At 28.0% G+C, this 25,678-nt stretch overlaps 1 protein-coding gene across 1 annotated transcript; it reads left to right on the top strand.

Annotated features, from left to right (window-relative positions):
• Positions 1 to 281: 281 nt before the first annotated feature.
• On the top strand, positions 282 to 1,438 carry Phum_PHUM460910 (uncharacterized protein; the record flags this gene model as incomplete). The annotated part of the gene is made up of 4 exons (XM_002430004.1): positions 282 to 308; positions 574 to 751; positions 848 to 1,098; positions 1,202 to 1,438. The coding sequence occupies 4 exons, from the start codon at positions 282 to 284 to the stop codon at positions 1,436 to 1,438; spliced, it is 693 nt and encodes a 230-aa protein (XP_002430049.1).
• Between the last annotated feature and the right edge of the window lie 24,240 nt (positions 1,439 to 25,678).

Below are 25,678 nucleotides of genomic sequence, written 5' to 3'. Positions count from 1 at the left end.
ATTAATTTATTTAATTTATTATCATTATTATTATCATCATCATCATCATCAATTAATAATAATTCTGTTAAATTTTTTTTATTATTTCTAATGCCACGACCAAATGTAAAAAAAAAAAAAAAACTTTTGAAATTTTATTTCTTATAATTTTAGATGTTTTGATTAATTATTAGCATTATTATTATTATTATTATTATTAAAGGGATTTCTGTCAAAGACAGATTAAAAGAAGAGACCCTTTTTTACGGTTAAAAAAACGGTTGGATTGATAACAGAATTAAATGACTGATAAGAATTTTCATTATTCGGTTATTAACGGTCGAAATCAAAAAAAATAAATAAAATTAAAATTTAGGAGTAGAATTGGATTTCATTTATTCATATTTCGATAATTTTCCCGCCTTTTTTTTTTTTTGTCAAAAACGTGTCAATAGAAAATGAAATTTTTAACGATCAAAACAAAACAAAAACAAACAATTAGGTTATTTTTTTTTTTTTTAAATAAAGATAACTGGAGAAGGAAAATGAATCACGATTTCATTTGCGATTATTCATCGGAAGAATTATCGGAAGATAGGAGGAACACACGAAGATGCATGCAAACCGGAAACGAACAGAATATTTATTAATTTCACGCGAGAATATCGACATCCGGCCAAAGATCGTTTCAATCACGAAAAAGTAAAAGAATTGTTTAAATACATACGAGAAAGATCGGATTTGCAAGAGATAAAAGTGTCCGGTTGGAAAGGTTAACCAAAATTATTTATTTATTTATTTATCGTTCCCCCGAGTGACGAAAACGACGCCATCTTGTTTTTCTTTTGTTTTTTGTTTTTCTTTCTAGAAGAATCCAAAGAATATGGAAATAATGGAAAAGCGGGTTGTTTAGAAGAATGCGAAGATGATGATGACGACGAAGAAGAAGGTGATTGTAATAAAATCTACGATATGGGAGGATTCTGCGACGACGATGACGATAATAATAATAATAATGTGAGTTCGAGGAAAGGTCAAGGACAAAGGTTTGCCATGTCGAGAGATTTTTGGTATAGAAAATTAAACACGTTAAAAGCACAAAAACTCGACGAAGTTGCGGTAAGTAGTAGTAGAATACGTTTGAAACGTGACGTCATTCCATACGTCACGATCACGTGATGGGTACAAAAGAAAATATTATTGGTCAACGTTTTTTTTATAGTTGGAAGCAGAAGACATTCCCCCGCCCGATCGTGACGATTTGAAAACGTTAAAATACCTTAAAAAAAGTAAAATTTATTCGGATGATGTGGTTGAGAGACACGAAGACGTTTTCAAACAAATAAAAGAATTCGAAGAGAAAAATTTCGAAACCGGAAACGGATGCGAATTGAAAACAAAACATTTTGTTAACATTTACGATAATCGGGATTGTTTCAAAAAGGAAACAAACCAATGATGATGATGATGATTATGCCGACCGACTATTTAAAAAAAAAGTTTTTTTTTTTTCTCCAGAAAATTTCCATATTCATAAAGAATGACGTAAAAATTCCAAAAAAAAAAAAAAAAAAAAAACGAATCAAATTACTTTGACGGGAAAATGTTTACATATGTAATTTTTTTTTCCTTTTTTTTCTATTACTCTCTCTTTCTCTCTCTTTCTCTCTCTCTATCTCTCTCTCTCTCGTTCTTTTTTTTTCTGTTCAGACCCGTTTATCTTTCCATAGAAAAGTTGAATTTTATTTTTATATAAAAAAAAAAAATGAGCGTCGAATCCTAAGTAAACGTATAAAAAAGGAAAAAAAAAAGGACGACGATGTGAACGATACGACGACATCCTTTGGGAATTAAAATTGAACCTTAAACCTTTGAGAACGGAAAAAAAGGAAAAAAAAGGATAAAAAGATTTAAAAAAAAAAAACAAATTTGGAAAAAACGAAAAAAATTTTAAAAAAAAATCTGAAGTGATATAATAAGTATTTCCGGTTATGTTTTACGGTGACTTTATTGTTTTTCCTTTTTTTTCCTTTTTCTATACTTCCGGTTTTTTAAAAGGAAAATTTTTAAAAAATATTTTAACTAATAATAAAAAATAAAAATAAAAATCAAATCGAAAATTCATTTTATTTTTTGTTTGTTTTCTTTGTTGGTAAAGAAAAAGGAAAAAAAATTAAATATTAATTTTATCAAAGGAAAATAACAATGGTTTTTTCCTTGTTGTTGTTTTATTTTTCAAAAAAAAATTTTTTTTTTTTTTTGCGGTCGATAAAAAATCATTTCATATATCAAAAAAAAAAATTAATATTCAAAGGAAATAATAATAAATAAACGTTTCAGACGGCTAAAAAAAAAAAAAATTATAATTTTTTCCTTTGAGACGGTTTTTAATACCGTAAAAGGTAAAAGAAAAAAAAAATCGTCTGTCTAAGCGCCCTCGAACCATAACAAAAAAAAAAAAAAAAAAAGAATAAAACGTTCAGAGATTTCATTTTTTTTTTTTAAAATTTCCATTGAATCAAAGGAAAATTATTTTTAAAAAAAAATTTCCTTTCCTTTTTTTGTCATAATTGGTGACACGAAATCAAGAATAAAATGTTTTTAAAATAAAAAAAAAAATTATCCCTTTCTCATAACTACTTGTCGAAAACTTTCAAAAAAAAATGGAAAAAAAGGAAAAACAAAGGAAAAGGAAAAGAAAAAGGTAAAAAATGAAAATTAATGAAGGTAATTTATAAAAATCAAATTTTTCATTTAAATTTTATTAAAATTCTTTCTAAAAAAAAAAAAAAAAAAAAAAAACTTTTTTTTAATATTAAAATTAAAAAGACAATCGAAAGAATAAAATAAAAATTCTTTTCATTATTATTATTATTATTATTATTATTATTATTATTATTATTATTATTATCATCATCATCATCATCATCATCATCATCATCATCATTATCATCATTTCATTTTGTTCTAGAATATTCTTTCGAGTAAAAAAATATTTTTATGTGTATAAAATGGGGTCGGTTCCGTGAATTTTTCTTTTATTTTCTTTTCCTTTTTTTTTTGGGTGGGGGGAGGAAAGGGGGGGATATATAAAATTAATTGAAATTTTTGGTTGAGCAAATCGTGTCACGAGAGTTTTATTATAAAAATCCGTCCTTTTCCTCCTCCTCTCCCAGCCCCCTACCCCGCCCCCTGTTTTTTTGGGATGTTTTCCTTAATTTTCCAAGGGGGAGACAGAGAGAGAGAGAGAGAGAATAAAGAAAATTATTTTGGAATAATTTTTTTTTTTTTTTTTGGCTTTAAAAAAAGTCAGGGAGAGGAAATGTAAATGGTTAAAGGTCAAAGGGTAAAAAACAAGAAAATAATAATAATAATTAAAAATTTGATTTTCTTTTTTTTTCGCTGTGTACGCGCGCGTGAGTAAATCGAAAATAATAAAATTTAATTAATTAAAATGATAATAATAATAATTTATTCAATGAAATAATTAATAATAATAATAATGATAATTTAACTCAGGAAATTATTTTGCGTTTCCGGTACAAAATGATAATAATAATAATCGTTGAGTTTATTATTACGCTATGGAAGAGAAGAGAAAAGAAGACAAATTTCTCAAAGGTTATAAAATCGAATTTTTTTCGGTGGAGAAAAAAAAAGGAAAATTTCGATGGAAAAAAAGGAAAAAAACGTCTTCTGCTTCTTTACCTTCCACATTCCCTCACCTTCCCACCCCTCCTTCACCCCCCTTCTTTTTCTCCAGAGAAGAAAAAAAAAAGAATTGAAAATTGAGCCTTGAGGATATGAAAACCTTTTTTTCTCTCTCTTTCTCTCCCTCTCTCCCTTTCTCTCTCTCTCTCTCTCCTTTCCTTTTTTTCTTTCTTTTTTTTGTTTCTTTTCCTTTTATATCTTTAAATTTTGATGAAAAAAATTGAAATCGTAAAAAAAAAAAAAAAAAAAATATAAAATGAATTTAAAAGTGGAAAATTTTAACAAATAGATAAACCTTTTTCCTTTTTCTTTTTTTTTTCCTTCTGCTTTCTCATCTTTTTCTTCTGCTTTTTTTTTTTTTTGAAAATTGGCTTCTGTTTTCTTATTTTATAATTTATGAACCCAAAAAAAATAAAAGAGAAATTTTTTTTTTTTTCCCAGAAAAAATTGGAAAATTTTTTTACAAAAAAAAAAAAAAGGAAAAGAAAGAAAAACATGATAAAATGATGATGATGATGATAAACCATTTTCAGACAAAGGAAACTCCAAAAAAAAAATAAATAAAAATAAATTTTGATTTTTTCTTTTCTTTTTTTTCTTTTTTTATTTAATTTTATTATTCCACGTGAAAAACTGGAGAAAAAAGTTTTTTAAAAACAAATTTTTTTTTATCTTTCCAGGTATCCGACTGGAACGCGATCCTTTACCTAATCGGAATTAATACCCGTGACGTAAATGAATTTAATCATCAATCTACTATCCTTTTTCATTCCTTCTTCCCTTTAATTTCATCCCCCCTCCCACCACCATCGCCATTTTTAACCGAGGGACGAATTTTACCGCAGAATCATTTTTAAAATTTATTTTTCTCATTATTCATATGCATGTATGAATACAATTGTAATATCATTATTATTACCATTATTAATGCGTAATATATGCGTAACATCATTTCGAAATACGTGCGTGAATTAATTTTAAAAAACCACGTCAAAAAGACAGAGAAAATTCCATGTGGGAAATTTTTTTTTTTTTTTTTTGGTAATTTAACGATTTAAATATATATGACGTCACGCTCATCATTTTTATTTCATCATTATTTCTTGATGTTTTTATTATTATTATTATTATAAAAAGAAGACGTTAAATAAAAAAAACGTTATTCTTCATTTCCGGTTTTAATTTTATTTAAATTTCGTCCCCCCCCCCAAAAAAAGGCAACGGGGAAACGACGTTTGGACGAATTAGACGATCGGGAAATGACGTGGAATTTAATAAAAAAGAGAGAGAGAGAGAGGAAAGGAAGAGAGAGAGAAAACAACAAATTAAATCACGATAAAACATAATTAAAAACAATAAAAAAAAAAAATTAGTTTAAGCTTCGTATAGAGGTAGAGAGAGAGAGAGAGAGAGAGAGAGAGAGGGAAGGAGATAAAACCCATAAAAAACCGCACACGCACACACGCACGCACGCACACAAACTCATTCCTTTGATATCCTTTGAGAAAATGAAAAAAATCTTAGAAAGTATAATAGAAAGTAATTTTCCAGATTTTTTTTTTTTTTGATTTAATTTTATCAAAATGCTTTTATGAGAATTTTATTTTATTTTATTTAATTCGATAATTTCGAGATTTTTCCTTATTTTTTGCGTTTTTTTTAGTGTAATTTCAGGGTCAATTGATTCCCGGCTTGATTTTTCCCGGCTGGGGAAAAAAGTTTTTTTTTTTTTTTTTTTTTTTTTTACAAAAGAATTATAAAATATGATTGTCGTCGTACGAAAAAAAAAATCAATTTCATAAAAATTGTTTTATTTTATTTTATTTATTAAATTTATTAAATTCAAAGGAAAAAAAAGGAAAGAGAAAGAAATTCACGCTTAAAAGAAAAAAAGAAAAATTTATTAACTGACAAAGGAAAAAAAAAAAAAATTAAAAAAAAAAAGGAAATAAGAAATGAATTGAAAACATGTCAAAAAATATTTATATATATAATAATTTCCCCCTCCCCCTCCCCCCCGTTTGTTATTTGTTTATATATATATATATATATTATTTTTCTAAAAGTTTCAAAAAAAAGAAAAAAGGAAAAAGGGAAAAAAAAGGTTCTTTTAATACAAAAAACCTTTTCAATTCATCATATATATTCGTATTCGTATCGCGCGCGCACGCACACACACACAAACATATACGAACGCGAGCGTGCATTTAAAGGCTTAAAATAACGTTTCCGGTCAAACGATTTGTGTGTTCCGGTCAATTTGAATTTTAAATTCTATCGTTTCACGTTTAAATTTTTTTTTTTTTTAAAAAGAAATTTTATTTCGTTTCGAATACGATATTTTGAAATAAAAATAAAAAAGAAAGGTAGGGATTGAAGTGTGAGAGTGAAAAAAAGTCGTGGAAGAAGAAAAAAAATTGGATAAAATGTAGTTAAACTAAATGTAAATAACTCTCTACACGGTAACTAATTATTAATGAGCCTTTAATCGATTTAACGCCTTTTCCTTTTTTCCCCCTCCCCTATTCACCCCTCTCTCTCTTTCACGTGGTTCTATTTGTGTAAAAAAAAAATATACGTGGAATTAGAATATATATAAATTGTTTGTTTTTTCCAAAAAAAAAAAAAAAAACGAAAAGAAAATTTTTTTTTTTTTAATTTCATTATCCTTTTATTTAACCTCTTTTGAAAAAAGGGAATTTTTATCCTGGAATGAGAAGTAAAAGTTCGAATATCGACCTTCATCCTTAACTCGTGACCCGTAACCTTTTATCCTCCAGAAAAAAAAAAAAAATTTTCCCTTCCCCGTCTGGAAAATGGATAAACGCCACAAAAACGCGGATTTCATCCTTTTTTTTTGTTTGACCGGAAGTTCAAAAATATTTATTTTTATAATTTTTAATACGAAATTTTTTTTATATTTAAATCTTAAATAAACGTGTCAGAAGATAAATTGAGAAAGATAGAGAGAGAGTGGGGGGAGGGAGGAAAATGATTATTAAAGTAACATAAAAATTGTTATATTGTTTTGTTTTGTTTTTTTTTTTTAACGAAAGGTTTGCCAACTTAAAATCGTTTTTTTTTTTCAAATAGTATTTTTTCTGTTATTACTAGATATATTACTAGAATATTCTTAACACTCCCCCCCCTGCTCCCGTCCCCGCCACCCCCGTCTTAGTTTTTTTCCTTTTCTTATTATAATTTTATTTTTTCTCATAATGATTTATACGGTTTATCATTATTTTAATATCAACGTTTACTCTCTCCCCTCCCCTTTCCTCTTTGCCTCCCGCCGTTTATTTTCCCTCCTTCTCCTCCTCCTCCTTCTTTTCTTTCGTCTCCATATAATGAATTCACGAAAAAGAAAATAGAAAAGGAAAAAGAAAAAAAATTTTTATTTATTCGTTTGAAATTGAAATTCAATTTTTTCTTTTTTTTTTACTTTAAATTTATAAAACGATTTATTTATTATGTTAATCAAATGAGAAATTCAATCTTTATACGATTTTCAAATGATTATGTGAGAAAAAAGTATTAATTCTAAGGGCAACAGGTCGCCGATTTTTTCCTTTTTCCTTTCCTTTTTTCCTTTTTCTCCTTTTTTTTATTCCTTTTTGGAAATTAAATGGATAAAAAAAAAAGGAAATTATGAAGTTAAAATGAAGATGAAAATTTATTTTCATTTAAGAATTATTATTATTATTATCGTAGATTTAAATGATAATTGATCAAGTTAACTTGTTTTATCATAAAATTTTTGTCATTTTTTAAGATTTATCGACTCGATATTTATATTTAAAATATTATTATTATTATCATTTCGAATTTAAATCTAATTCCACGTTAAACAAAATAATAATAATAATAATAATAATAATAATAATAATAATAATATTCGTTTTATAAATAAATATTAATTAGCGAAGCGTTAAAAAAAAGAAAAAAATTTTTTTTTTGTGTGTGACACTTTTTTTGACACTTTTTTTTGTGTGTGTGTCTTCTACTTCTTCCACTACTGTTTATTAAAAGCTTAAAAAGTTTATAAATAAATAAATAAAAAAAGAAAAAGAGGAAGAAGAAGAAAAAAAAAGTTTCGACGTTAAAATAAAAAAAAAACAACAACAACAAGTTTTAAAACTTGCAAATAAAAATAAAAAAAACTATTTTTTTTTTTTTTTACTTCGATCTCCTGCCACGTTTCTCACTTAAAAAAAAAAAAAAAAACACAATAAAAGTTTTAACGTCGTTTATATATATATATAAGAAAGAAATGATTATTGTATTAGACGTTTTTTTTTTTTTTTTTTTTTTTTTTTCAATCTTCTAATGCGTGCGTCGAATCGGAGTAAAAAATTATTTTTATTACTCCATCTCCTGCCACGATTTTCTTTATAAATAATAATAATAATAAAATATTTTCTTTCAGTTTTTTCAAAATTTTCTCTTTTCTCTCCCAAAAACCACTTTAAATAATAATAATAATAAAATATTTTCGTGAGTTTTATTAGATGATGATGATAATAATAATAATAATAATAATAATAATAATAATAATAATAATAATAATAATAATAATAATAATAATAACAACAAATAATTATCATCATCATTATTACCGTCGTCGTCGTTCTCGTAATCAATCATCATCATCATCGTCGTAACCACCACCACCGTCATCGTCGTCATCATCATCGTAAATAATTAAATTATTAAAATTGATTCACGAGACGAAATAATAATAATAATAATAATAATAATAATAATAATAATAATAATAATAATAATAATAATAATTTAAAAAGTGGAAAAAGAATTTCGTTTCCCGCCATTATTTAAAAGTACAAAAAAAAAAAAAAAAAAATGAAAAATTTAAACATTTATTATTAACTACGTGATTTACGTCGTCCTTTGTCGTCGTCGTCGTCGTTGCGTCATCATCGTCGCAACTTTATTAAAAAAAAAAAATTATAAATTACGAATTTTTTTTTTGTTACATCCACATCGACGGTTATTTTAATTACACGGCAAAAAAAAGAAAAAAAAAAAAAGGAAAATTAAACGTTTCGACAACTTTTCATCACTTTTGTTAATGGCGATACCCGTAATTACGTTTACGAATAAAAAAAAAGGAATGAAACCTTTTAACCTTTTATTACTAACAAAAAAAAAAACTTTTCCCCTTAATAATAATAATAATAATAATAAAACTTATTAAAGTTTTTCGGAATTTGTTATTGATTACGTCACGATTTTCCGATTCGTAAAAAAAAAAAAAAATCGAGATAAAGCGTAAATTTTAATATTAAAATTTAGTAATAATAATAATAATAATTATGTATTTAAACGATAATTGAGTAAGTAATTTGTCAATCATAAACGGAAACTATAAATCAAAATTAAACTTATTTCCGGTTGTTCGATATTAAATGAATAAATTAAAAAAAATTGTTTGATTATTGTCGATACACGGAAACACACCAACACCTGATCCGATATCGTGATGAGCTTGCACGCAAAACTTCGATATCGATAAACCGGATATTTGTATTTCGTAAAGGAAAGAAAAATAAATAAATAAACCGGAAATAATAATTTAAATTGTCGCGTCGCGTATGAGAAACGACAAATCTACTTCGATATTTACTAATACATATCCTTCATTCTTAATAATAAAATCAAAACCTGGAAAAAAAAATTCTACGGAAAATTTTTATGATAATAATAATAATAAACGTGGTTTTAGAAATGATTGAATTAACATTTCCGGCTTGAAAACCACAAAAAAAAACTTATTATAAAAATTAAAATTAAAAAATTATATGTATACGATAGGGATGATGTGATACGTGAGAGTTTAAGGATTTTATTCCTTCGGGATAAAAAAAAAAATCCATTTCCCTGGATGAAACCGGAAGTTTTAAAAACCCAAAAAAAAAACGACAGTTAAAACATAAAAACATTTTTTTTTTAAAAAAGCGACTGACTCTCTGTCTCTCTCTCTAATCGATATTTCCAATAATATCGATTTTTAATTTTTTTCAAATTACTTTCTCTTATCTATTATCATTTTTATTTATTATTATTATTATTATTATTATTATTATTATTATTATTACTTTTTTGTTTTTTTTTTTACATAACGAAATCCCGAATTAACATATTTTATTATTATTATTATTGCTGTTGTCGTAAAAAAAAGTTTTTTGATTTTGTGTGGTTTTTTTCTCTCTCTTTCTCTTTCTTTCTTATCAAATAAATATTGATCGATTTGTTTTTTTATCGATATCGAATCGATTCGATTTTAATTAAATATAAAATTACTTTTATATTAAAAAAAAAAAAAAAAACGAATCGAGTAATAAATAATTTTTTTTTTTTTCAAAACGGAAATTCTCGCGTACGAGTTTCCCCCCCACACAACGACTAACTAATTCCACGTCGACGATAATGACGTCACTAACGACGATTGTAGATCGATTATGGCTCTTCACATCAAAAAATTAACAAAACAAAACAAAAAAAAATTCGGGAATGACTGACTGACTGACTGTTTATTTATTAATAATAATAATAATAATAACAACAAAGAAAAAAAAAACGAAAATTTATCGGGGAATTTAATTAAGTTTCAAACGCCGCCGCTGCTACCGCCACCATAGCCACCACCACCACCGCCACCGCCATTTATTCATTTCCCCCGTATTTTCATCATATTCTCTTTTATTTCGTTAATATTTTACTTTTTTTCCCTTTTTTTTTTTTAAATATTTAATTCATGCATGCATAACCTACATAAACTGATTATTAATAATAATAATAATAATAAATTTTTTTCCTAAAGTTTTACCGCCGTTCCCGCCGTACAAAGAAGCAGAAGAAAAAAAAATTTTTTTTTTTTTTTATAATTAATATTAATATTACATCGGAGTTATTTTTATTTTTTAATTTTTATTAATCGTTAAATGAAACGTGACGAACGAGAAATTAACATGGGCGTAACATTTCATTTTACAAATTTGAAAAATGAGAAAAAAATTTCTTTTTTTTCTTTAATTTATAAACGCGGGGAAAAAAAAAAAAATTAAAACGAAAATGACGTCATTTATTAATTTAAAAGAAAAAAAATGGGGGGGGGGGAGGAGAGAAAAAATTTTTCACGTACGTTCTTGTAAATTAAACATAATTTTTTTTTTTTTTACCTTTGTTTACGATTAATTATATTGAAACGAAACGATTATTAATAAATAAATAAATACTTGCTTTCGAATACGTATTCGTATTAGGGGAGGGGTGAAGAGGGGGCGGGAAAGCGGAAATTTCCGACCGAAAAAAAACTGAACGCGTTCGTTCGTGCAATACCGTTTCCGGTCAAACGTTTTTTTTTTTTTTAATCGTTTTGTTTTTAAATGTGAATTTTTATTTGGAAAATCGAATCGAATCGATCTGCGTGCGCGTGCGTAAGTGCGTGAGAGAGAGAGAGAAAGAGAGACAAAAATAAATTAAATTAATTTTTATTTAAAAAAAAAAAAAAATTCAATTTATTCGGCAAGGACAAGTTAGCAAAGTTTTTCTTGTGTGTGTATATATATTTCCCGCGCACTCACACGCACACGCACTCCCTATCTCTCTCTTCCTCCCTTTCCCACAGGATTTCCAGCATACGCTCGATATAATTTATTTTCTCCGTATCATAAATTTCATTGAATTTCGTGCGAAAGAAAAACGCGAAAAGCAAAAAAAAAAAAAAAAAGTGAAAAAAAATGGAAAACTATTACTAAATGGCCTGCAAAAATAATAATAGTAATAAAAAATAGATACGTTTATCTACGAATAGATAGATAGATAGATGGATGAGTAGATCAATGAGAGGAGAAGGGAGGAGAGAAACGAGGAGAGGAAGGGAAAAAAACTAGAATTAAATTTAAAAATGTTTAAAAAAAAACAGAAAAGAAAAATTCTAAGATGACGACGTTAGATTTGTCGTAATAATAATAATAGTAATTTTTTTCGCTTTTTTTTTCATCTGATAACGGAACCGGAAATGATAATTTTATTTATTTTTTATTATTTTAATTTTTTTGTCTTCGTCTACGTCATGTTTTTCCTACCCGTAATTTATTTTTAGTTTTTTCTTTCGTCATCAATTTCATCATTATCATTATCAGTATCACCATTATCATCATCATCATCATCATCATTAGTATCAGCAGCAACAACAACAGCATCATCATCATCATCATCATCAACAACAACAACAACCACACTACAAACACCATTATCATCATCATAATCATAATCATCACCATCACCATCATCAGCAACAACAACGTCATCATCATTAACAACTACAACAACAGCATCATCATCAGTAGCAGCAGCAACAGCAGCAACAGCATCATCATCGTCGCCGTCGTTAAAAATAATAAATACATATCTTTTTTTTATTTTTATTTTTATTCAAAGAACGAAACGTGAATAATGTAAACGAACGATATACGTAAATACGGGACCGTCATTCAAAAAAATTTTTCCAGGTGCTTGAAACGTGACGTATTCTCTCACTCTCCCTCTCCCTCTCTCTCTCTCTCTCTCTCTCTCTCTCTCTCTCATTCTCTCTTTCTGAACTTTTACAAACTGATACATTTCCCAAATGGTTTTAACAAGTGGAAAAAAAAAAAGAAATGTCACTCACACGATAAAATTTTTGGCAAAACGTTTGGGCGCCAGAGGAAAAAATCTTCCAGTCAAAAAAAAAAAAAACGAAAATTTTCGTTTTTTTCTGAAACTTTTTTTTTTTTATTCTAACCTTGTTAATTTTTCATTCGTGAAAAAAAAACTTTTATTTATTAAACGCAAAAAAAAATAGCATCGCGTCGTTCGCCATTTTTTTTTCTATTTTGCAAAATAAATGATAATGATAATGATAAAATTTTCCAGAAAAGAAAAATTTTTTTTTTTCGCTTTCCAAAATCTATTTATGAAAATATAAAAATTAATTAAAATAAAAAAAAAAATTTTTTTCTGTGTGATTTTTATCCCGGAAGTTTTTTTTCATTTCCAGCCCCTCCCCTCGTCTCATCCCTCCATCCCCTACCCCACCCAACCCCCTCGCAAAAAAAAAAACAATTTTTTAAAATTTATGTTATGATCGCAAAAAACCTGGAGAAAATGAAATCGAAATTAATAATAATAAAAAAAAATGAAAAATAAAAAATAAAATAAAATAATTTAAAGAGAATTCTGGAAAATTCTCGAATAAATTTTTTCTAAAAAAAAAAAGAGAGAGAGTGAGAAAGAGTGAGAGAGAGAGAGAGAGAGAGAGAGAGAGAAAGAAACGTAATAAAAAAATAAATTGATTTTAACAACGTTCGCTTATTTTCAACTTTTTTCCAGGTAATTTTAATTTAAAAAAAAAAAAAACGTCTCCCCTGTACTTCTTCCCCTCTCCCCCGACGTGTCTCTTTCCTCTCGACGCCGCCATTTTTTTCATCATCATCATCATCATCATCGAGTATATATCAAAATCACGCGTCATTATAATTTTTTCTTCTTCTTCTTTTCAACTGAAAACTTACTCCAGTTAACAAAAAAAAAAAGAAAAGTTTTTTTTTCTTTTTCAAAGTTCCTCCTCCCCCACCTCCTCATCTTCTGATCCTGGAGAAGAGGAGGGAAAAAAAAGACGAAAAGAAATTTAATGTTCGGCATAACTAAATTAAAATCTTTTCCTGTTGAAAAACTTAAAACCAACATAATTCTTAAAAGTTGTCACCAAAAGTCGTAAACTACGGGACTGATAAAATTTTTGGTGATTAAAAACTTTTATTATTATTATTATTATCATCATTATTATTATTATTATAAGAAGGCATAATTAAAATTAATTTATTGTGTTTCGTCTGCTACTTCCGGTTTTTTTTTTTTTTTTTTTTTACAAAAGAACGAACCATATTTTTTTTTAAATTAATCATTCGACCGCGCGTACAACACGCATTACGTCATCAAATTATTTTATTTATTTATCATCATTATCATCGTCGTCGTCGTCGATGTCGTCTGCAAATATTTAATTAATTTAACTACAATTATATTATAATAATTATTATTATTATTAATTATTAAGTTGTCGTGTGTTTATATAATCCGTTTCTTTCCCTACTTGATCCGCCATTTTTTTTTCTACGCCATTTTGATGACGTCATCCTCGGGAATTAATACGGAATTCGGTTGTTATTCGTACGCGTTCAGAAATTTCGTTTTTTTTTTTTCATTCGAATTATTTCAAGGAGAAATAATAATAATAATAAAACGCCGCCGCCATTTCCGTCATCGACGCCGCCACCACATAAGCCCTAATTTCGCACAGTACATCAAAAAAAAAAGAAAAAAAAAATGGACGTTGATCGAATGAGACAAAAGGTCAAAGGTTTTTTTTTTTGGAAAAAAAGGAAATGACGTAATTTATATAAATTATTAATTCATTTTTTTACCGTGAGAGCGTGCGATTCGCGTACGGGTACTATCGCCATTATCCTCAAAGTTACGTAAATGACGTAAAAATAATTTATTTTTTTTTAAACTGGAGAATCCCTGCCTGGAATTTTTTTTACTTTTTTTTTTTCCAAGAAAATTTAAAATTTAAAATAAAAAGATTAAAAATACTTTTTTTTTGCTTTTCGAGTACGAGACATTTTTTTTTTTTTGCTTTGTGGAAAAATAACTGGAAATCTTATCCCTCATTAAATCAACGCTCCTGGAAATGAATCGTAAGGATGAGGGGATAAGGGAGGAATTGTTTAACCTCTGGAGAGAGAGAAAAAAACTCTCTCGTTCGTTTTATTTGAACCTGAACTTTTTTTTTTCGAAAATTATGAATTTCCTTGTTTTACGTTTTTTTTTTTTTTTGTTTCTCCAGTTTTTTATTTTATTGTATTCGTGAACGAAAATTTTAATTAGTTTATGTTTGTTTTCGTGGGGGTTTGTTTGTTTTTTTTCCTTCTTTTTTCAAACTTTAAATTATCAATAAATAAACTTTACCTATAGAGGGGGGGGGGAGAGAAAGAAAGGTAAAAAAAAGCATCTGGAAATCTTGTTCGTTTGTTTGTTTTTTAATTATTTTCCATATAAAAAAAAAAAAAAATTCCACAAAAAAAACAAACGAAATCGTCGAATGAGTAACAAACAAACGTCAACCAACAACAACAACGACAAACGTTCAAATATTTAAATTTTTGCAAACGACCGACAAAAAAAAAAGACAGAAAAAAAATTTAAAATTTAAAAAAAAAGAAACGAAATTTAAAATTTAAAAAAGAAGAAAAAAAATTAATAATTAACGTGGCAGTAGTAGTAGTAGTAGTAGTAGTAGTAGTGTAAAAATATGATTTTTTTTTTTTAATCCCACGTCGCTTTCTTTCAAATTTCATTTTTTTTCTATTCTATTCTTTTCTTTTTTTTAGAATTTCTTTCTTTCTTTTTTTTTTTAAATGAAATTTTTATTCAATGTAATTACAAGTCATTTTCTTCAAACTATTTGTAATTAAAATTCCTAATAAAAACTTTTATTATCTAATACCACGTCTTTTTCTATTGTTGCGAAAAACCAATTTTATTCCCTTATTCTTTTTCATCATCATCATCCTCTCTCTCTCTCTCCTCCCCCCCCTCTCTCTCTCTCCTCCCCCCCCCTCTCTCTATATATATATATATATATATATATATAATTCTTCTTCTTCTCGTTCTTTTTTTACAAAAAAAAAAAAAAAAAACTTTCCTTCAGCAAATATTATCTTTCTTTGTTATTAAGCTATTACTTTCTATAGACACGAACGAACGCACACGCACGAACACGCACACACAGGCACACACGCCAGTCGAAATCGATTATTATTAATATTATAAAAACTTTCTTAAGAACGAAACGACACTCGCACTAACTCACGCAAGAAGACAAAGAAAATTCAAAACTTCCGGTAGGTTAAAAGTAAATTTGTGACGTCATTTACAAAAAAAATTTTGTCCAGAGTTATCGGACTGGAACTGGAGGAGAAGATGGACGGATAAGGGTTTTTGTCCTTTCCATTAGTTTTAGAAACGATTGTCCGTTTTTTATTTTTTTTACTTTTTGATGATGAAAATACTCACTCGTTCGCTTTTCCACCCCCCCCTCTTTTCCCTCCTCCTTCTCTCTGTCTCTCTCTCTCTTACTTTTTAAATGTTTCCATCAAAAAGAAAAGAGTGGAAAAAAAAAATTTTTTTTTCCCATCACTTTTCGTTTTTTTTTTTTAAAAAAAAAAAAAAAAAAAAACGAAAAGAAAAAAGCTTTTAAAAATTTTATTTTTTCTCCCCCTCTACACAACCCCCTCCCCTTAGCTGGAAAACGCTTTGTTTTCCAAAAAACAAAAAAAAAAAAAAATAGAACGATTATTATTACGTGTGCGTGTGCGTGTGAGTGCGTTTTTCAAATTTTTTTTTTTTTTTTGAAAGCTTTTATTAAAATGTACGCGGGAAAAATGTCGGCGACGGCGGCGGGCGCGGGGGGGGCTGATGCGTAGGAGGAGGGCGAGAAAAATAGGAAAAGAATTTTTTTTTTTTTTTTTTTTTTTTATAGTCGAAGGATGGCCGACACACTTAATGGGTAATGGTAAATATGTCAAAAAGTAAAAATCACTTCGGTCATCGTCATTGTAATGACGTCATAGTCGTCGTTCCAGGTTTCCTTTTCCGGTATCATCATCAATTTAAAACCATTAAAATCATTTGTCATAATCGTTTATAAACGAATCATTTCGTTATCGTATTTTCTAAAACCACGACTATAAAATTTAATTTATTAATTTTTATGCTTTTGTCGTTTCTCCGTGTCTTTTATTTACCCCCTCCCTCCCTCTACCCTTTCATCTCCCACGCTCAACACCAGAAACAAATCCTGGATGGGAAAGAAAAAAAAAACCAGTAAATAGCTGGAGAAATTTTTTTTTTTTTTTTAAACCGGAAGAGGATGGTTACGAACGCCATTACGCGTTTTCCAGGGATGTACGTAGGAGAGGAGGTAGGTAAGAGGGAGCAGGTGGAGGGAGAGAGAAACGTTTAATTCATTTGCATAACCTTTCCCGCAATTAGATTTTAAATTAAGGGCTCGCCAACATAATCAAACAAAAACTAAAATGGAGGGAAAAAAAAAGAAAATGACCGGATGTTGCCATGGTAACACTACCTGGATAATTGGTGCCAATATTTCATCAATTTAATTTGCCTATATATACATATATTTATAATCATATCATTGATTTCTCACGATAATGATAATTAACAAAAAGAGAGAGGCGAATAACGATGATGATGATGATAATAATAATAATGATTTTATCGATTAATCTTTAACGTTCAACAATGAATTTTTCATGGAAGAAAAAGAAGAAGAAAAAAAAGGGATAAAATTTTCCAGAGAGAGAAAAAGGCCAGCCACGAGGAGTTTTTTCCAATAACACCTAAAAAATTTCACAGAATTCTAAAACCACCGCAACAATCCTTAACCCCGAAGTCGAAATTTAAAAAACTTTATCCCGATGAAAAACCGGAAACGAACGGCTATCATTATTCCCGGAAAATGAACTTTAAACACCTCCAATTTTTTTTCTCCCTTTTTTCTATCTCTCTCTTATTTTTTTTTTCTTAACGATTTTAAAAAATTATCATCATCATTATCATTATCATTATTATTATTATCATTGTAATTATAATTTAATTCAATTAAAAAAAAATAAAAAATAAAATAGGTCAGCCATTTTGGTTTTTTTTAAAAAAAAAAAATTCCACGACTGGAAAATTTTATTGTTGTGTATTAACATCATATCCGGTTTAATTATTAACGGTTTTAATTTTAATTTTATATTCTTTTTCTCTCTTCCCCTTTCTCCCCAAAAAAAAGTTTCCGGTTTATTATTATTATTACGAAATTTTTTTTACAAAAATTCTTAATTGACAGGTGCAAGTTTTTTTTTTTTTTTTGGGAAAATTTTTTTTTCCAGTTCGCTTCCTATACTTTGTACGATTTTCCTCCCTTCCGGTGATGATCATCTTGGATTTTTTTCCCTCTTCCCTTTCCCCTTCCCTCTCCTTTATCATTTCCGTCATTTCCGCTTTAATCACAATTATTGACACGATAACAATAAAAAAAAATTAAGTTGAGGTAAAATTTTTTTTTTTTTTTTTTTAAATTTTTAAAAACGTAAATCGATAATAATGATAAGTGAGTGAGTGAGAGAGAGAGACAGAGAGAGATAGAGACAGAAAGAGAGGGGAAATAAAGATCCTCCAGGTGGGGGATTCATTCGAAAAAAAATGAATGACAAATTTTTATAAAAAAAAAACGATTTCGAGTTTGATTTTTCTTCTTTTTTACATTTAAATAATAAATGAGAAAATCATGGAAAAGATAATAAATAAAAAAAATTGGATGAAATCTGGAAAAAAAGAAAGAAAAACTAAAAAGGGATACTTGAGAGAAAGAGAGAGAGAGAGAGAGAGAAAATATTATGAGAAAGAAAATGAAAAAAAAAAAAAAGAAAAGAAAATTTAAATTCTCCAGACGAAAAAGTTACAAAAAAAAAAAAAGAAAAAAATGAGGAAATGATGGTTGAGAGAAAAAAACGCGGCCGCGGGGGCGAATGGAAATGGGGAGGAGGTGGGGGAAGAAAAAGAATTTAAAAAAAAAATCGAAATTTCCGGAACAATAATAATAATAATAATAATCTTAGAAAATAGAAATTAGCATTTTTTTTAAATAAAAAAAATCTACTAATACTACTACTACTACTCTTTTTAACGTTATATAATCATTATTATTATTATTACTAGTACTACCATCATTATTATTATTATTCTTTTGTTTCTCAAGAGAAAAATGAATTTTCTTTTTTCCATCGTGAAAAAATATTTTAAGAAAAAAAAAAATTCGCGTTATAACAAACGAGGTAAATTTTAAAGGTTAAAAAACGTGAACATAATTTACGACGTTTTACTCTTGATAAGAGAGAAAAAGAGAGAGAGAGAGAGACGGAGAGAAAGAGGAAGAGAGAGAAAGATGTTATCAACGATATATAAAAATGAAGAATTTATATGATGGATAATGTGCCGAAATAGGTAAAAAAAAAGAAAAATCATAAAATATTATATAACGTGTAAAAGAAAAAAAAAAAAAATGAAATTTTTCAGAATTTTCTTTTTTCATCCCCATTTCCATCCCTTCCCTCCTCTTCTTCCTCCTCCTTCCCTCTTCAGACACCCCCCGATTACCTTTTCGATTTTCTTTTCTTTTTTTTTTTTTTTTAATAAAAAGTGATTAAAAGATTTTAAGTTTTCTTTTTTTTCTTTATCCTTATCATTATCATCTTTCTATTGTTTATTTACATTTATTTCCGGTTTTAAAAAAAAAAAATTCGTGGCAGCAGGAAAAGTAAAATTAGTTGAAATTTAATAAATCTCGTTTTGTTTTTTCTTTTTCTCAGAATTTTCAAAAAAAAAAAAAAAAATGAAAAACAAATTCCAGGACTTGTTTGAATTTTTCCTCCTACCTCCTTCCCTCCCCTCCCTCTCCTTCCACTCCCACTGCTTCTCCAAATTTCTTTTTATTCGTAATTCCAATTTATTCTTTCTTTTTTCTCTTTTAATAACCGATATTGTTTACTTTTTCCATCCTTTCTTCCCTTCCTTAAAACGTTTCTACCTTTTTTGCCCTTTGACCTTTTCCTCCCTCTTTTCTTCCCCCTCCCCAAAATTTTTCTTTTTATTCCTCCTCCATCCTCTTTCTTATTCAATATTTTTATTTTTATTTAGATAAACTTCAAAAAAAAAAAACCGCCGTCTCCCACCACGACCACGACCACCACCGCCGCCGCCGCCATCGTCCCCATCGCAATGTAAAAAAAAATTCCTTATCGTTATCATCCATTAAAGAAAATTCCGATAGAGAGAGAGAGAGAGAGAGAGAGAGGGAGGGGAAAAAGGGATACCAACAAAACGAAACGAAAAAAAAAATCAATGGATTTATATTATACAAAACAAGTTTTTAAAAAAAAAAAAATTCGAATCGTTTTTTTTTAATTTATAAAATATAAAAAGAAACTGACTCCATTTTTTTCTTTTTTCTAGAAATTTCCATTCCGGAATAAAAAAAAAGATTTCTTTTTCCCCTCCCCTCTCCCCCTACCCTTCCTTCCCCTTCTCCCCATATTTAATCTTTTCGTTGGTTTCTTAACTTTTTTTCCTTTTGTTTTGTTTTATTTATTTATTTAACGGAAGACTTACATAATGAATTTTTTTTTTTTTTCGTATGAATCCTTTGAATGTTTGCCAACATAAAAAAAAAAAATTTTTTTTTTACGAGAAAAACGTGGCAAAAGAAATAATTTCGTTTTAAATGTCAAGGTCTAGGCTTTTGTTGTTCATAAGAATGTCATCGCGGTCAATTTTAATATTTAATTTTTTTTTTTTTTTTTTCAAAAAAATTTTTTCTTCTGCTATTTATTAATAATAATAATAATAATAATAATAATAATAATAATAATAATAATAATAATAATGATATTGATAATATTTCATTAGTTTTATAAAATGAGAGGAAAATAATAAAAAAGATAAAGTTTCAGGTTTATAATTAGGAAGGATGCGAAAGGCAAAAAAAAAAAAGAAAAAAAATTTTTTTTTTTTTGCTGTCGGAAAATGACGTCGACGTCGACGATGACGACGACGGTGACGACAACGACGACGATGGTGACAGGACGAATAAAATAATATAATCGATGTTTGTCATTTATTTCAACACGTTCATGTTATGTTCATAATAAATGACAAAGATGAATGAAAGACGATGCCCATGCAGATGAGACCACGTTTCATATTTATTATTATTATTATTATTATCATCATCGGTATCCTTATCGTTATCATAGCTATCATTATTATTATTATTACTTAACAACCTTGATTCGATAATTTTTTTTAGTCGCTACTACTCTTTCTCCCACTCCCATAACATTTTCATAGAGTAAAAACAAAAAAAAAAAAAGAAAATTTTCCAAAAGGATTTCCGGTTTTTTTTTTCTTTTCTATTATTATTATTAAAAAACGTGCTTGTATGGTGTAGCTTCAAAGCAACCAAAAAGAGAGAAAAAAAGAGAGGGGGGGGAGAGAGAGAGAAAAGGTTTATAAAAGGCGGATAAAATGTTAATTTTAAACTATGAATATTTGACGCGCGCGCGTTTTTTTTTTTTTTTTATCGGCAACCGCGTTTTTGCTTCTTCTGCTGTTTCTGCTTCTGCTGTTGTTATTAATTTCAAATTTTTATCGATTATTATTATTATTATCATCATCATCATCATTTTCTAATTATTAATAATTAAATTTAATCTCGGACATTAATAATTTTATTGAAGTTTTACCGTTTAAAATAATCATTTTCATTATTTATTATTGTTTTTGTTTGTGCTGTTGGTACTCCTGCTCCTGGTCCTCCTGTTGTTGGGTGGTTGGTTGGTTGTTTGGTGTTTTTCAACAACCCTTTTAGTTATTTCTTATTCATTCTCGCTGTTATTATTATTATTACTTCCTCCGCCCGTTTTTCCCCTTTCTTCCTTCCTCTCTATCGTTCATCATATCATCCCCAAAAGGGGATTTTCATACGCCGACCTTTTTCTTCCCCTTCCCTCCCCCTACCCCTCCTCCTTTTATTTTCCCTTCGTTAAATCAAAGATTTTAATTTACCGCGACAGGTCCGACAACGAATTTAATTAATCAGTACGAATATAATTTAATTATTTCCGGTTTTGTAATAACGACTTATCTACCCATCTATCTTTTTTAATAATAATAATAATAAATTACGTTTCTTTCCCTGTCCTTCCCTCTTCCCCTCACCTCCCCCTATCCCTCCTCACCACCCAACGTTTCAGAAACCTTTTTTTACCTATTTTCGTCCGAAAAAAAAGGAAAAAAAAATTACAACAAAAAAAAAGGAAAGTAAAGAAAAGAAAGAATAATAATAATAATGATAATGATAATAATAATAATAACGTGTATATAGATATATATATAACGGAAAATAACAATGGAATCAAATGTCAAGTTTTTTAAAATATGTGACAGGAGATGAAACTCTTTCTCCCTCTCCTCTCCCTTCCCTCCCCCCCAAAAAAAAATGAGTAAAAAAAAAATACTCACTCTCGCTCTCTCTCATTCTCTCTCTATCTCTGTCGAGGTGAAAAGATTGAAAAGATTTTCAATATGAAAAAAAAAAAAGAGAGAGAGAGAGAGGAAAAGTATTTCGGATGTTATAATAATAATAATAATAATAATAATAATACGTCATGTAAAACGTAAACGTTTATTTCGATCGTGATGATGTGGTGGTGGAAGTATCGAGAGGAAAATTATAAAGGAAAAAAAGGTATTATTATTATCATTATTATTATTATTTATCTCGTTCGGGGGATGAGATGAAGAGGAAGGGTTGTGCGTGCGTCACTCATCCCTGTCTTGTAATTTTTCACGTCGTCATTTATTATTAAAAAAAAATAAAATAAAATAAAATAAAATGAAAAAATAAACGACCCTTCGCGTTTCGTTTAGTTCGCAATTTTCCCGCCATTTTTTTTTTTAAATTTGAAACGGAAACGAAAGAGCGCAAAAACAAAAACAAAAAAAAAAAATTTGATGGAGGATTTTCGAGTTGAAATCATAGCCGCGCGCGTGACTTTTATTTATTTTAAGAAAACCGACTCTAACAAAAGATTATTATTATTCATTTTAATCATCTTAATTTTTTTTTCCCTAATTTTCTTTTTTTTTTCTCAAAAACTTTAAGAGTTTACTGTTGCTGATGCTGATGCTGCTGCTACTCCTGCCACAGCAAGGCAGACAGAGAGAGACAGAGAGAGAAAGAGAGAGAGAGAGAAAATGTAAAAATGGATGAAAATGAAATATTATTGATAAGAATAAAATTTTTAACAAAAGATTTTTGGGAGAATAAGTTTTTTCAAATTTCGATTCACATATATAAAGGTTTTAATAATAATAATAATGATAATGATAATAATAGTAATAATAATAATAATGATGATGATGATGATAATAACTAAACCAATTTATATATATATATTTGATTTTGGCATTTTGTGTAAAAGGATAAATTTTATTATTATTATAAATAAATTAAAGTCTGACCTTTTCTATCTCTATCTCTCTCTCTCTTTCTCTTTCTTTCTGGAGAAAAGAATCATCGTCGTCATGCGAGTTCTTAATAATAATAATAATAATAATAATAATAATAATAATAATAATTGATTTTCGACTGGAAACTGAAACTCACCATTTAAATCTTTAACTTTTACAATAACAACATTTTCCCCTCTCTCTCTCTCCCTTTCTCTATCCCTCCCGCGCATCACTCATAAAAAAAATTTTTTTTTTTCTTTTTTTTACCGGAAGTCTCTTGGGCATTTCTCCAAATCTATTTTTTTTTTTTTCGTGGAGGAGAGGAAGAGAAGGGAGAGGGAAGAGGGAAAAGGGGAAGAGGGCGTTTTTCGCAAAAAAAAAAAAATTTCAAAGTCGTTCGCCAAGAAGTTTTTTTTTCTTTTTAAATCCGTTTTCATCCCGGTACATGTTATTTTATTTTATTTTTTTTTCTGCAGTCATTTTCATCCAGAAACGTCAAAAATTTTCTTTTTCTTCCCCTCCCCTCCCTTCTCCTTTCCCCTCTCCTGACAATTTTGACCTCGTTTTTCTTTTTAAATTTGTCCATACAGAAAAATTTTCGTCCGCCATTTTCATGACTTTCTTTTTCTTTTTTTTCCCGTATGCTCTCGTATATTTATATTATTATTATTATTATTATTAACTTTAAACGTAAATGATGATGATGAGAAAAGAGAAGAGGGGAGGAAAACGGGGGGAGGGGGAGGGGAGGGAAAGAAACGGAAAGTAAATGAAAAGAAATTGCGAAAGAATTTATCACACCCGGGAAGGGAATTCACACGATTAAATATCAAAAAAAAAAAAAAAGGAAAAACGAAATTTAAAAAAAAACCGGAAACGCTAAATAAACACTGATAATAATAATAATAATCATTATCGTGATCGATGATCGTGATACCGAATTTTTTTTTTCTTTTTATTTTCACTCGCGAAAAAAAAAAAATGGAAAATTTCTTTTTAAAAACATTGTCTGCTAACCGTTAACGAAATTTGATTCCAAGCACGTTTTTCCTTCTTTCCCCCCCCCCAAATCCACCCCCTCCCGCTCGAATCCGCGACAAACCGCGGCACGAAAAAAAAAAAAATTTTTTTTCTTCTGCTTTTTATTATTATTATTATTATTTTTATTTAATTTAAATCTCCGAGTAAATTAAATTAAAAAATAAAAAATAAAATTTTTTTTCGTTTATTTTTTTCATTTTACGAAAACTAAATTTTTTTTTTTTGCAATAAAACAAACAAAGGAAACGACTGTAATAATAATGATGATGATGATAATGATAATAAATTAATGAGAAAATCAAATAATAATAATAATAATAATAATAATAATAATAATAAGTCTTTGGAGAAAAAAGAAAAAAAAGAAATGATACAAACTGAAATTTCGAAATGAAACTCGTGAAAAGAATTAAAACGATAGTGTCACGATCATGATCGTGACACTAGAAATCATGCGACCACGTGTTTACACCACGACACAAAACATCTCTACAACTCTAATTAATCGACTCCCCACACAATTTTCCACGACGCAAAACAAAATAATAATAATAATAATGAGAGTTGCGAGTGTGTTCGAATTATAAAAAAGAAAATTTTTTTTGTTTTCTTTCCCCCTTCTTTCTATTTTACGATTTTAAAATGTGTGTGTGTGTGTGTGTGTGTGCGTGAGTAATAAAACCGAAAAGAAATATCAAAACCGAAAAACTAAACAATAAAAAATAAAATAAAAAAAGTAAAAAATGACCGCGGACTGACAATAAAAAAAAATATATATATATAACAAATCTTTCGGGTGTAATAACCGCCGCCGCCACAATCCGCCACAATCTGACACAACCGTACAACAACTAGTAGTGGTAATATTCTTCGTCGTCGTTTTTTTTATCAAAATCCTTATCAAAATTCCTTCACCCCCTCCCTCCCTCTCCCTCCCACTACTACACACAACGCCATTTCCAATACTCAAAAGATATGAAATTTTCTTTTTTTATTATGACGTCACATCGAATCCATAATTATTTGTTTTTCCTTCCCTACATATATATATATATATATATATATATATATATATATATATATATATATATATATATATGTATTATATATTTTTATAATATTTACTTTAAAAAAATTGTATTAAAAAAAAGAAAATATATATATATATATATATATATATATATATATATATATATATAGTTTTTCTTTTTTTATATTTATCCATTTTCTCTCTGTCTCTCTCTCTCACACACACACACACACGCGCGCGCTTTCATCTCTTTTCCTTCTCAAAAAAAAAAAAAAAATTTTTTAATACGAAATCTAAAGAAGAAGAAGAAAAAGAAGAAGGAGGAAAAGGAAGAGGAGGAGGAAGGAGGGAGGGGAAAGAGGAGAAAATCGGAAAATTTTTTTTATTATATATATACGAACGGGGAAATCCATTCGTGTTCTTTTTCCCAACTAAACGTTTTCTTTTTCTTTTTCTTTTTTTTTTTTTAAATTTCGAAAATCTTTAATTAAGTGTTTTAATTTTTCACTCTTTTTTATCATCCGCCGCCAACACCGCCACCGTCACCGTCACCGACACCGCCATCGCCGCCGCCGCCGACTTCCGAAAAAAAAAGGAAAGAAAATTTCTATCCCTCTTTCTTTCTCTCTTTTATTTAAAAACTCTTTCTTTTCTAAGTATTTTCTTACGTAATTAAATGAAAAATTAAAATGGGAGAGAAAGAGAGCG

The sequence above is a fragment of the Pediculus humanus genome, genomic scaffold (assembly GCF_000006295.1).
Source record: "Pediculus humanus corporis 1103172108241 genomic scaffold, whole genome shotgun sequence".
Taxonomy (NCBI): Eukaryota; Metazoa; Arthropoda; class Insecta; order Psocodea; family Pediculidae; genus Pediculus; species Pediculus humanus.
This window is presented reverse-complemented; position numbering and strand designations above follow the sequence as displayed.